A 13,243-nucleotide genomic window follows, 5' to 3' on the forward strand; every position below is an offset into this window, starting at 1 on the left:
CCAAGTCTGGCAGCTGAGTCTCCGTCTCATCTACGTGACCTCTCAGCAGTGTTTATTTGACAGTTAATCATCCCTCCTCCTCCTCACGCTTTCTCTACTGGGCTCCCGGGACGTCTCATACTCTCGGTTTTCCTCCCACCTTGGGAGTCCCTCTTCCCGTCTCATTTCTGGATCTTCCTCTTTTCCTGTGCTCCGTGGCTCAGTCCCCAATCCTCTTTCCTTCTGTATCAAATCAGTGACTTCATCCAGGGTCAAGGGCCTCCATAGCATGTACATGCCAAAGACCCCCAAACTGCTTCTCCAGTCGGGGCATCGCCCGAATTCCAGACTCCAGCATCCAACCACAGACTTGGCATCTCCATGACGTTGGCTAAGAGGCACTTTTAACTTCACATTTCCAGAATCCATCCTGATCTTCCCTGCTCTGAGCCGGGTCCTGAGCCTTCTCTATCTCATTCGGTGTCAACTCCATCATTCCAGTTGTTCAACCTAGAAATACCGGAGTCATTCTGAAGTCTTTTCTCCCTCTCTCATCACAGTCCGATCAGGATATCCCAATGGACCTTCTTTCAATGTAGACTGAAATGAGCCACTTCTCATCACTCCAGCATCTACCATCTTGGCCTGAGTCGCATCATCGCTCGTTAGATTAAAGCAAAAGCCTCCTAACTGAACTCTCAGCTTCACCCCCGTGCTTTGACAGTCCGTCCTTATCACAGCAGTCAGAATGAGGGATCCTTTGAGAATAGGAGTAGGACACTCTCTTCAGAACTCTTCAATCTACTCCCATCTCACACAGCGTAACTGCCACAGTCCTCGCACAGGCCCACAAGATGCTGTGTGATCTGGTCCTGGTTACCCCTCCGCTTATCCACACTAGCCTCCGTGCTGTTTATCAATCACACCACACCTGGCCCTGCCTCAGGGCCTTTGCACTTACACTGTTTAGCCTGGAATGCTCCTCCTTCACGCCTACAGTGTGCGCAGACTTCTTTCAGGCCATCACTCGGAACTCTTCTTGAGAGTGAGACCTTACCTGTCTACCTACGCAAAATGTCAACTGTTTACCCAGCATGCCCCGTCTTGTTTTACTATTTCTCATTTGCATTTATTATTAGTAATATGCTATATATTTAGCTCATTTATATTGTATATTACCCGTCTTCCCCCAATGAAATGTGAGCCCATGACAAAAGGACTTTTGTGGTTTTGTTCACTATGATTTTGTTCACAGGTCACGGTCAGTAAATAGTTCCTCAATAAACTGGTTGGAATGTTTTTCCATTTGAATGTGTTATTTTTCAATAAACTCTAAACATGCTTTGTTTTCTTTTCCTACAGCTTAGAGTTCCATTTTTGATAGTCTTCTGAAATTTACATCCCAAAGGCCAACATCAGTATCTAGGAAGACAATTCTATCGAGAAGTCTCAAGGCACTTATTTTGCATTTAATAAGTCTATAACGCTGTCAGGTGTCACACAGCTCATATCCATTTGGTTACGCTGCTTTCCTCATCTACCGTGCTCAACCTCACACCATATTTTCCCCATGGTAGAAACTGGACCACTTTCTAAAATTGGTTCCAACCACTTCTATGCATCCCATGCTTCAGAGCTCATAATCCCTTCTGCTGCCCTAGTTTACTTTCCTGAAACTTAATAATTTATTTATTTCCACAATCATTAATTTTAACCCCAGCATGCCCAGCCCAGGTAATTTTTATGGGTCAATAGGACCAAACGTTCTTATTTTGATGATTAGACATTGTGTTTACATTAAAATTAATCCAAATTTAATTGTTGTGTGTTTAATTTTCTGCAGCTGTGCCTGATAGCAAAAAAAAAAAGTAATGACAGGAGTTTGCTTGAATTTAGCAATTCATTCATCAGAGTAACTCAGTTTCTTTTGCTTAAAATTAAAATGAAAACATTCTCCTGTAAGTTCCATCTCAAAAATCACATTGACAAAATAATGGATAAAAATTACTCTAAATTTGTAGGAAAAACATGCATAGAAGGAAGGCTTAAAGAGAATATATCAACAGATAAACGTTGGGTGGTGGTATAAGTGATCTGCATTTTCCTCTTTGCATGTTTGTTTTGCAAAATTTCTGCAATAAATATGTATTACTTTTATAATCAGAAAAATAAAAAACATTATTTAGAAGTTAATTGTGTATAATTCTATGTTTTAGAAATCAACGTATGTTCTCAACTTAAGCAGTGTCTCCTAGGGAAACGTGGTAACTTACCAGTGTTACGCCATCATTATTTTTCTCATTAACGTTTCCTCCACATGACAAGAAGTGTTTGACGTCTGTTAGCATACTCATTGGTCTCTGAAGCTTCATCTGCCGCAGTGATGTCAGATCCACTCCTAGGGGGGAAAAGAGCCTTTTTCAAACAGAATGTACACTGCTTCTCAGCTGCAGGGGGTAAAAATTTAATTTTATCTTATATTTTTCAACGTGTTCCTCTTTGAAGCGCCTCTTCCAATTTGAATTTTCACTCAAAGCATCCATAATTGTTTCTCTTGGCATGCAGTCTTATTTCCAGCTAGAGTCTTGAATAATTTTCCTCTTATTATATCCCAAAATGTGATAGGATGCCTTAGCCACGGCAGGCTTTCAGTGGATTTCTGTTTCAGTATAAATCATCAGCATAGACTGCCCAAAGTATTGTAAAGTACCTGCATTGAATTGAAATGAGTTGTAAAGACATACTTTTTTTTCCCTATGATTTTCCTCATTAAAATAGTTTCTCCTAAAAGCAATGCAGTGTCCTGGAATAGAAAAAGGATTTAGCGGGAAAACTGGAAAATTCTGAATAAAGGCTGTAGTTTACTTAATAGTATTGTACCAATGTTAACTTCTTAGTTTGGATGAATACACCACGGCTGTGTACAATTTTAATGTTAGGGGAATCTGGATGAAGGGTATCTGGGACCTCTCTGTACTATTTTTGCAACTTTCCTTCAAAATATTTTTGAAAGGATGCTCCAAATGATCGTTTCATGACTATTAATGTTAATAAGGAGAAATAAACTAAAATTGAGTGAAGACTGATAGCCTGGCTTCAGTGAGGTGGGTGATTTATGCAGAGAAGACTCAGTTCAGCGCACCTGTTTATACCTCTATCCAGTATATATTTTAACCTGAGCTTTCATGGTGGTGTAATCTCCACGGTAGCGTATATCTCTGCATTTCTGCATTCCCTGTTCCTAACGTTGGTTCCTGGGCATAATAGTTGTTTACTAAGGGGAAATAATCCACCTCATTCCAAGTGAAAGTAATGATAACCGTCATAGTGATATTCACGCTGCTGATGAAGATGATTCTGCTGCTGCTGCTGAGATGACATCTGTACCTCAGCCAGTGTTTGCTATGAGCCAGCCGCACTTCTGAGCAATTTTTATCTCTTATCTGATTGAGTCCTTGCCACAAACATGGAGAGAGAGCAGTGGGCTTGAGCGAAAAGGCTGGACTGATCCTCCTGGCTGTGCCAGGTCTGTGGCCGACCTCCCCAGGGTGCCTCTGGGAAAGTTACTTAGCCTGTCTGTGTCCTCCGTCACTCAGATGATAATACATATCCCAAAGGGACAAAGCTATGGGTAACGTTTATAAGACCTGTCTGCGTGGCACAGCCCAGCATGGTGCCCATCGGCTGTCATGTCCCCCTAGAGCACACCACGCCTGCCTCCCTGCATCCCTTGTTCTCCGAGCCTGGATGAACTCCAGAGCAGAGATGGTCTGGAGTTCTAGTGCTGTGTCTTGCACTTACTATTTGTGCCAGTGGGGGCAGGTAGCTTATCCTCTGCCTCAGTTTCTTCATCTGCAAAAGGGGCTGACAGTTTATTTCACCAGTTGTCAGGAGAATGAGTCAAAACACATACAGCATATAAAACAGTGTTTAGCTTGCAGGAAGCACTCAATGAAAGGGACCTGTCATTTCATCATCAGTCAGCCTTCTGGTACATGGATCACCTGCTACGCATTTAGGAGTGTTTTTCTTTACAATAAGGAGGCAGGGAGAAACCAAACAAAATAAAGCCAAATGCAATATTTGAATAGTGTAGCTTGTTTCAAACACTCAGTTCAAAGCAAACCCATTTTAGTAGAAACATGAATGAGAAACACGAGAAGCCACACCTCAGCTTCCTAATCATCAGAAGCCATTTCAGAAGAACTAACAGATTTCCCTAACAGGCACATTGGAGGTTTCTAAACAACCAGCTAAAACTGTCACTCCATTCCTATTTTTAGGATTATGGAATTTGACATGTGAGTAATATCTGGAAAACACTATTTCTCAGATGTCAGTGTTCAATTTTGCATGCTGAAGTAGCAGAAAAACCTAATGGTTGCCCTACTCTAAGGCTATATTATTTTAACTTTTATAATATTGCATGTTTACTGAAGTGGTATGCATCTTTTAGAGAATTATTTAAACATGTAATTAAAATTGAGTGATTAAAAAAAGAATAGGGCTCAAAGATGAAAGACACAAATTGAAACAGAGATTAGCTGTCACTCATTTCAGACTCATGCACATTACAACATATTATGTGGAAACAATCTATTTCTGGTGACTGTTGTGAAGATATGAGGGAAATATTATGACATCGTACCCCATTATTTTAAAACTTTATTTTGAATCAAATATGATACCAATTAAGATGTGATTTTTAGATTTTTCCGACATGTTCAGGGAAAAAAAACCCACAGATCTATATTTGGTAAGACAATAGAATGGAAATTCCCTCACTTCTTGGTTAAATTTCTTAAGATGCTTCTGGAAAAAAACCAAACAAGATGACTACAGCCCATAAGAAATCTATTATTTTGTAGTGGATAACGGGCCAATCCTCTCTTTTTGAAAAGAAGTTCAGTTTTATTTTCATACTGTTTCTTGAAAAAATTAATACATGCTCTGCTTAGATTTATTATTTTGAAAGGAATTTAGTAATTTTTTGTTTAATTTAGGACATAAGAAACAAATCATTTACCTGAAGTGCACAAGTTATTACATGTGATACTAATTACTACTGCCTGATTACATTTGATTATATCAATAAATGCTTGTGAAGAACCGAAACTACATTAACATCTCAAGTCAATCTGAACCTTATCTTAACCTTCCTTAACTGTCCCTCTCAAGGTAATATTGTTTTGTAACAATTCAGCTTTTCCTTTTCTCCATTATCCATCCTGTATTGGGGGTATTCTGTGCTGCTACCACAGATAATTTTATCATTATGCCATGACATGACCCATCCCATGGTTGTAACTTGGGGTTCCCTAAGCTCCGAGAATTGCATCTAATCTCAATTTCTGTCACCATGGTAAGCTTCCAAAGAGATCCAAGACTTGACGGAAGCAAACAAGTTAAGCAGGCAAATGATGAAAGTTGTTCTAGCAAAGAGAAATAATCCAGTTTAAGCCAAAACGGTGTTGTAACCTCTACCAAATCCTTTCCCCCAACTCTGACCACAGGCTTAATGTGGGACTGTCCCAGGCAAATCGGGATCACTGTCACCCCAATAATGGGATGATTCTGAAGGGGTTGGTGCAGGAACAGCATTCTGAATGAACTTTGTTGAGCAGGAGAAACATTTGCAGACTGATGAATCTGGGAGTCTCTGAAAAATGCAGAGGGAGGGCTAAGTCTGGAGTTAAGAAGACCAGTTTCCAAGTCTGTTCCAAAATAGAAAGACTGGGGTTTTAACTAAGGCAGTAATAGCGTGGGTGGTGAGATATGTGGACTTATTAGAAAGATGTCAAGGAAAGAGACTCTGCAAGATTTGGTGACAATTCGACGTGAGGGATTCAGGAGAAGAAAAGTAATGTTCAGATACTCAGATTTCTGGGTGTAAAGGTAAAGAGAATACAGAGAGAGTATGAAAGCACAACATGAAGGTCCATACTGGACACGTTATTTCAACTTGTCTGACATACAAGTCAAAGACACAAGACACGTAATGAAATTGCAGGTACAATGCAGAAGGTCTTGAAAGATATCTAAGCTGCAAGAGTAACCCTGGGGTCAGGCAGGTGCTAAGGACACTAGGAAGAGGGGAAGATGACCAGGGACAGTGTGTAGAGAGAAGATGCTCAAAGACAAAGCCTTGGGAACAACCAACATTTTGGCTTCTGGATACATAAGTGGTGCATCCAAAGGAAACTAAAAGAAGGGAGAAAAACTATGGGAAGATCAGAGCCTTTTCCTAGGAGAGTGTGATCAAGGTCACTGAATGTCACAGGGAGATGAGGAAAGGCAGGAGAGCAGAAAAGTGACAGCTGGATAGAGAACAGAGGGCAGTGGCAATCACCGTAGGGACGTGTCCGTATCGGTAGGGGAGGAAGCAGAACTTCAGTGGGCTCAGTAGAGGAAATTAGGAACTCAGAAGAATAAATATGAGCTGCTTTTTCCTAAAAGGATGGATTTGAAAGAAAGGAGAAAGGGCCATGGGTGATGATATATGAAGGGCAAAGTAAAAAGGTTTTGTTTTACTCTTCAGGGACTTGGAAACATAGACCTATATGTTTTTTTCCATGGTGAGCATCTTTCCTGGGGTACAGTGTATGCCGGTGGTGACCGTACAGTTAGAACCTGTGACCAGCGATTTTCCACGTAATCAACGTGCTCGCTACCTGGCCTGTCTTCTTCCACATGTGTCCTCATGTGACAGCGTGATAAGTACTCCGATTTGAAGCTGGATGATGCGGAGTGAGAACTCAAGGTTTGCCACCGCCTAGGTAGAAGAACGCAGTGCACCAAATAATGAAAATCCCATCTTGGAACATTAGAAATTTCTAACAGTATCAGCCCATGCTGTCACAACCGATAACTCTAAAAGCGCACCAACGGGACGTGGGAGGATGCAGAGAATAAATTGAATTAGACAGTATTTACTGGAACTATGGCAGCTGATCCAGATAAGGAGGAAGGATGTGGGCACAAATGGAACCAGACTGTGAATGGGGTGAAGGACGGGCAGACAGATGAAAGGCAGAGGCCAGTGCAACAGCAGGGACAAATGGAAAACAGAATTCAAAATGTAAGAGATATTAAAGCACATTTGTTCCGGCAAACATGGATCTCACAAACGGATTGTGACAGCCATCGTCGTGACAGATTTTCTCCTAACCATTCAGAGTCAGTATCTCCTTCTCATTTTTTTCCTTAATCATTTTTAAATCAGCCTCTTAAAGGAATACACTTATTTTTCTTTATATGGAATAGTAATACTGCCCTTGCAAACACTCAATGTTCTTAGCAAACAAAATCCTCCCATGAGTTGGAAAGGTGAAGAAGTAAAGTTCATTCTTTTGCAAAGAAAGATACTTAATTTTAGTTTCCAAAGGGAAAGATACATGACTGTAGCTATTACAAATTCAGAACAATGAGAACAGGAAACGATCCCACAGAACTGGCACAGATAAATAAGACAGCCATGTTCTAAACTCAGATTCAGAATCGTGCGCTCCAAGTTAAGTTTTGCAAAGATCCAAGTGATAAACTTCCCAGCAGTGGAACAAGTCACAGCTGACGAGATGCGAGAAAGCGCAACGTCCCTTCTGCAGGAGGGGGGACCAGGGAGTGACTCTACCCCACGGCCTGTCACCCGGGGCCATGACCTGGTGACCCTCAGAACCACAGCCCAGCTCACAGTTTCTCCAATGAAGATAACATCGCTTACCTTGCTTTCAGAATTAATGAGACAAGTTTTTTTTAAGAACCCACGGCTGCTAAGCACTAATTATTATTGTTCTAAGCCCTCGTGAGAATAAACCTTTTGAGACAAGTGACCTGGAGGGGGTCCAGAGCACAGAGAGCGGAAGAGGCAGATGTGCAGGCCTTTCTTAGAGGAAAGAACGATAGGGTCTCAGGCACGATGTGCCTATTAAATATGTTGAACTTTTTCTCTGACAAAAGATCTTACTTGAAGGGATTGGAATTTCTTTGGTGTTCTTTATACCTAAAAAGCTGAAAGACAAAAAAAATAAACGACGGGGCATACTCCTTTAGTTTAACACCATATGGGGCTCAGGGCTCCAAACGCCTCACACTTCGCCAAGGCTGAACTTACTCATGAAATTATACACTCAGGCTGTGCAATTAAACGTCCTTTGTCAGCGAATACATTTGGGGGCCCAGCCTCATCGTTTCAGCCGGCACCATGACCGTGGGGCTTTCTTCCGACGAGGGTTGAGTTTCCATGTGTCCCCAAGAGTGGATGTTGGGATGCTGTGCAAACTGCCCTTGACTTCAGCCCTCACTCACCTGCGTGGGATTCTTCGGAGGCAGGATCCTCCTAGGAGAATACACTTCACGTGACCTCACGCTCATTAACTCAAAATTCAGTTGTGCTGGTTCACTTCCCTTCCCTTCCCAGTGGAGAATAGATAATAATTACAAAGCCAGTCCGGCTAATTATGGACTTTGGATGCCTGTTAAAATGTCCCTGCATGGTTGGTCTCCAGATTTCTGCCAGCTTGCAAAACTGCATTGACTAAACCAACTATGAAACGCTGCACGGAACGAGACCTCATTTCACACCATCGAGGGAAACGACGTCCGTCTGAGATCATGTAAGCACGCCTAAAATATATACACTTAAATTCTACCACCCTATCTCTTCTTCTGTCTTTCTATGGTTTTTCAAGGCATCTGCCTACCGTTTTCATCCAGGTAGGTCAATAGGATGGAGCTCGATTCTGTCCCTTCCGTGGCATAGTCCAGTGGGATATTTCCATTGACGTCCTGGAGAAGGACATTAGCTCCAGCCTGTAAGTGAAAACGAACAAATTTAACATTATATATACTGTTAACATAGAAAGCAGATCCAAACTTTCATTTCTATCTGATTCAGGAAACAGACGCAGAAAAGTTTACATTAGATACAGCTGGCAGGATCACATAGCAAATTGGAATTATTTTTTAAGACAAATTATATTAGATACTTTGTGAGAAACTCTCATGGTCCAAAAAGGTTCAACTGACCCTTGACAGGCAAGACCCTAGCCACAAGTACTCCTCCCCACCCCCGTTGCCAAACCCAAAATATCCAATCCCTGGCTGCTAAACCCGGCACGCCTCTATGCTGGCTGTGTCCTAACACAACAGAAGTGGCCCTGCCTTCAGAGTCTGAACGGAGAACTCCTGAATGAACTTTGACTGATCTTCCCCAAACTATCTGTTAAATCTTTAATCTCCTTGCTCTCCACAGAAGCTCATTTGAGAGCTGTTCTCACACTAAGGTCTTTTTAATAAAGGCTGAGCTTTAATAAAGGCTTCTGGTTGGTTTTCCTCTTTCCAAAAACTGTTTTCCAACAAAAAGCATAATCTGTAGACATTAATGGATGGAATATATTAAATACGACTCTCACACACCTTTTAGCTTCAAAGGGCTCTCCCTCAAGCACCTCTGAGCCCACCGCTAGACTCTTTGCACGTCCCAGACTGAATACAATGATAGATGCGCTTTCATTCTTAAAAATGTAGTCGTATCAGTTGTCACCCTTGCTCTGCATTCTTTAATGAGCTCCGTAAAATTTATCAGGCAAGATTTCCCGTATGCCTCCTCCCAATAACCTGTCACTAAACTCAGGCCAAACAAATGAAAGTTTCACCTGATTCTTCTTCCTGAATAGGAGTCTGTTCTGCAATGTGGATACAGTTAATATGGTTCATATAATATCCAAATACATAACTTTACATAAAAAGGAACATCACATTAATAGCTTTATATATTAAAATGTGGGGTTTTGCCTTGTGTGTGTGTATGTGTGTATATGTGTGTGTGTGTGTGTGTGTGTGTATCTATATACTGCTTTCCTATGCCTTTGCAAGTCTGCACAGGTTTTCCAAAAGACTGCTGTAATATAGTAAAAAGAAAATTAAAAAGTAGGTCAAAGTGGTAGCATATTCCCTCCACGTAAGTTGTACTGCTCACCTTACCATCCAGAGTGAACCACATTATATTTTCTATAACCATATGAAGATACTTCTTTATTTGAACAGGTCAAGTTAGATAGTTCAGATTTTCCCTTACCTAAGGAAAATGTCGTTATAAGGTCCTAAAGATTTCAGATTATCTTCTTAGTGCATTTCATTTTGTTTTGTTTGTTATTCAGAGTTTGAAAAGAAGTTACTTGAGGCAATAGTCTTAAGTAGACTTTGCTAATGATTCCTCTCCTTTAGTCTCCAACCAGAATAACGTTTTGCATATTTACCCAAGCTTCATTGGTTAAAGAATCAATTAAGACACGGAACTACAGGGCGTCCTTGCTGATTTCAATACTAAGAGGTGGGAGATAATCAAGTTACTCTTTTTTGCCAATGCAGAGACGTTTCAGAGAGGATCTTATCTATGTCAAACATCTGGGCGGCAGATGACAATGAATATGATTGAGTCACATATTATCAATACCAGCAAAAATAAATAGGTGAGCAATGTGATGCCCAGGGAGAGGGGGCACTGGGGGAGAATATTTTCTATTCTTTCAGGAGTAATGAGGCTCTTTCAAAGAGAGTCTGAAACTGAAACTCGGTGCTGAATGTTTTAGTTGGGTTCATTCATTGAAATTTCAACCCCCACTGGTCTGTGCTGCTGAATGACCAGGTGTTATTTCCTGTAGAGACCTTCCTGGGGGGTCGGGAACTTCCCTAATCACAGGTCACATCTCATTCCCCTTTACGTGCCCAACGGTGCCTGGGACATATTAGGCCCTAAAAACAATTTACTGAAACAAATTGAAAATTAAGCAAACGCTGAACTTAAACTAATTACTAAAAATTGAGGCAAAGGATTATGTTTTTTGTGATAATTATTTTTAACTAAATTTTCTGACATTCATTTTTAAGAGTATATACATGAAATTACAAAATCACTCTATGCATACTTAAGTTTCCTGCCTTCACTCTTTCTAGATGGATGACAATTGTGGGAGACTTTTTCTCCCTTCTCTCCCCTTTCCATCAGTTCCCTCCCTCCCTCCCCCTCCCTCTCCCTTCCCGCTCCCTCCCCCTCCCTCCCCTTCCCCCTCCCTCCGCCTCCCCCCTTCCTCCCTCCCCCCTCCCTCCCTCCCTTTCTTTCTTTTTAGTATGTACATCGTGAAAATAAGGATATTCTTTTGCATAAGTGTTATCAAGATCAGAAAGTCTGGCATCGCTAAATTCCATTATATAAAGCCCAGTCCACACCCAAGTTTCATTAATTTTTCCAATGACATCCTTGATCGCTATCACCGCCTGGCTCAAGACAGAATGAGGGGTTACCCGGGGCATTTGCTTTCCCCCCCCTTGATCGCTATCACCCCCTGGCTCAGGACAGAATGAGGGGTTACCCGGGGCATTTGCTTTTCCCCCCCTTGATCGCTATCACCCCCTGGCTCAGGACAGAATGAGGGGTTACCCGGGGCATTTGCTTTTCCTTTCTCTTTAGCCTTCTTCCACTTGAAACAGTTCTTCTGTCTTCTTCTTTAAGACCTTCTCTCATAGGTCCTTCCAATGAGATTTTTGGCAGGCAACCACAGAGGGGATACTGTGTTCTTCCCACGGTGCCGTATCAGAAGACTCCTGATGTGCCTTGATCCCGGTGGTGATGAAGGTAACTTTGATCACTTGGTCGAGTGATGTTTTTAGACTGTCAAGTTGCAGCTGAGAACCCATGGGTTCATACTGATATCAGTAAAGAAATGAATCCCTGACTACAGGGGAGAAGAAAGCTCTTCCTTACGACAGAATACCAACTAGTACATGTAGCAGGAATGATAAGGTTAGAATTTAGCATTCATTAGAGTAATAATTCAGATGAGAGTCACCAGGGGATGCTAAAACTACTGGAAATACTGGAGTATTGGAAAGGTCAAAGTTTGGGAGAATCGTTGATGAGGAATAAAATATTTACATAGTTTGCAAACACCTTGCCACAAAATATTCCATTTAACTATAAAAATGCTGGCATCAAACATGATAGGGAAAATAGAAAAATTATGTGAGTGGGTATTTGGTGCTTTTGAATTGCAGAGAGTTTCTCTTCTTTTTTTAATTGAAGTATAGTTGGTTTACAATGTTGTGTTGATTTCTGCTGTACAGCAAAGTGACTCAGTTATACATTCTTTTTTATATTCTTGTTTATCCCAGGAGTTTCTCTTCTTTGAATAGGAAATTTTGTACTCCTGTGCTAAGGTAAAGGTTATCCCAAACTAATATATAACACACACGCAATTATTTTAGGACAGAGAACATGCTATTGGCATCCTGTAAGCTTTTGTCTTAAGGACACTGGGAATTGTATTGCGAGACCAGAGAGTGTCTCTAATCTCCCTCACATCTTCCAAGTGCCACGTCGTCTGGACCCCATCGTCCCTCCAACCCATTATTTCCACTGGCCTCTGGCTCACTCCCCTCCAGCCACACAGGCCTCCTCACCGTCCCTCACGTAAGGCCCGGCTCCCACTGACTTTACCTGCTGGTCCAGCTGCCTGGAACGCTTTCTCCCTTGGGCATCTTGAGATGGCTGTTCCTCTACAGCTTTTTCATCGAATCGCTGTTTAAAAGTCCCCATCCCCCAATACTTCATCACCTTACTCTGTTCTAATTTTCTCACCGTGATGATTATGATCCAATGTCTTAAGCACACACATATTTACTTATTGACCATATCGCACACTAGATTTGAAGCTCCATGAGACAAAATACTTTGATATTTCTATATCTCTGGGATCTAATACAAGCTCTATGTGCTCAGAAAACAATTATTAGTAAATAAATGAATGAATTATTAAAACTGTTAAATTATGTATTTATATATATTTTTTCTATTTATATATTTTTTCATTTTTATTTTATCACTGACAATTTGAAATGTTAGAGCTTTCATTTTGTTTTGTGTTCTTTTTTTTTTTTTTTCTGGAGCATCAAGTTTATTAACTAGAATTGGAAGAACCAAGGAGTTCTTGGAACAAGAACTATCCCCCTCCCCCACCAACACGGAAGACAGAAGAGTAGGGTAGGCGAGACGTGCCCCAGGAATGACAGTCCAGTCTCTCAAGTTTCACCCAGGTGGGGGTTGAGGGGCAGACCTGCAGCCACGGTGGCCTCGCTTTCGGTCGCCCGGGCTGCTCCGGACCATCCTCTGAGCTGGCCAGGGTCTTGGATACGATGCTTCTGAAGGCCCTGCAGAGAACACACTCCTCTTCCCCTGCACCGGGCCCCAGGGAGCGCGGCGGCCTGACCT

At 41.6% G+C, this 13,243-nt stretch overlaps 1 protein-coding gene across 5 annotated transcripts in view; it reads right to left on the bottom strand.

Moving 5' to 3' along the window:
* The window catches only part of MYO16 (myosin XVI), a 546,696-nt gene that overhangs the window by 316,015 nt on the left and 217,438 nt on the right, over nt 1–13,243 (bottom strand). For 4 of the 5 annotated variants that reach the window (XM_082435257.1, XM_082435255.1, XM_082435256.1 and 1 more), the window contains 2 exons: nt 8,679–8,787; nt 2,253–2,377 (listed from right to left, as the gene is read on the bottom strand). In XM_082435257.1, the coding sequence (XP_082291383.1) occupies nt 2,253–2,377; nt 8,679–8,787 (234 nt within the window). Of the gene's footprint in view, nt 1–2,252; nt 2,378–8,678; nt 8,788–9,003; nt 9,091–13,243 lie in introns of those variants that run through there. The other variant, XM_082435258.1, reaches the window with a different exon arrangement.

Source organism: Balaenoptera physalus, assembly GCF_965194825.1.
Source record: "Balaenoptera physalus genome assembly, chromosome: 18".
Taxonomy (NCBI): Eukaryota; Metazoa; Chordata; class Mammalia; order Artiodactyla; family Balaenopteridae; genus Balaenoptera; species Balaenoptera physalus.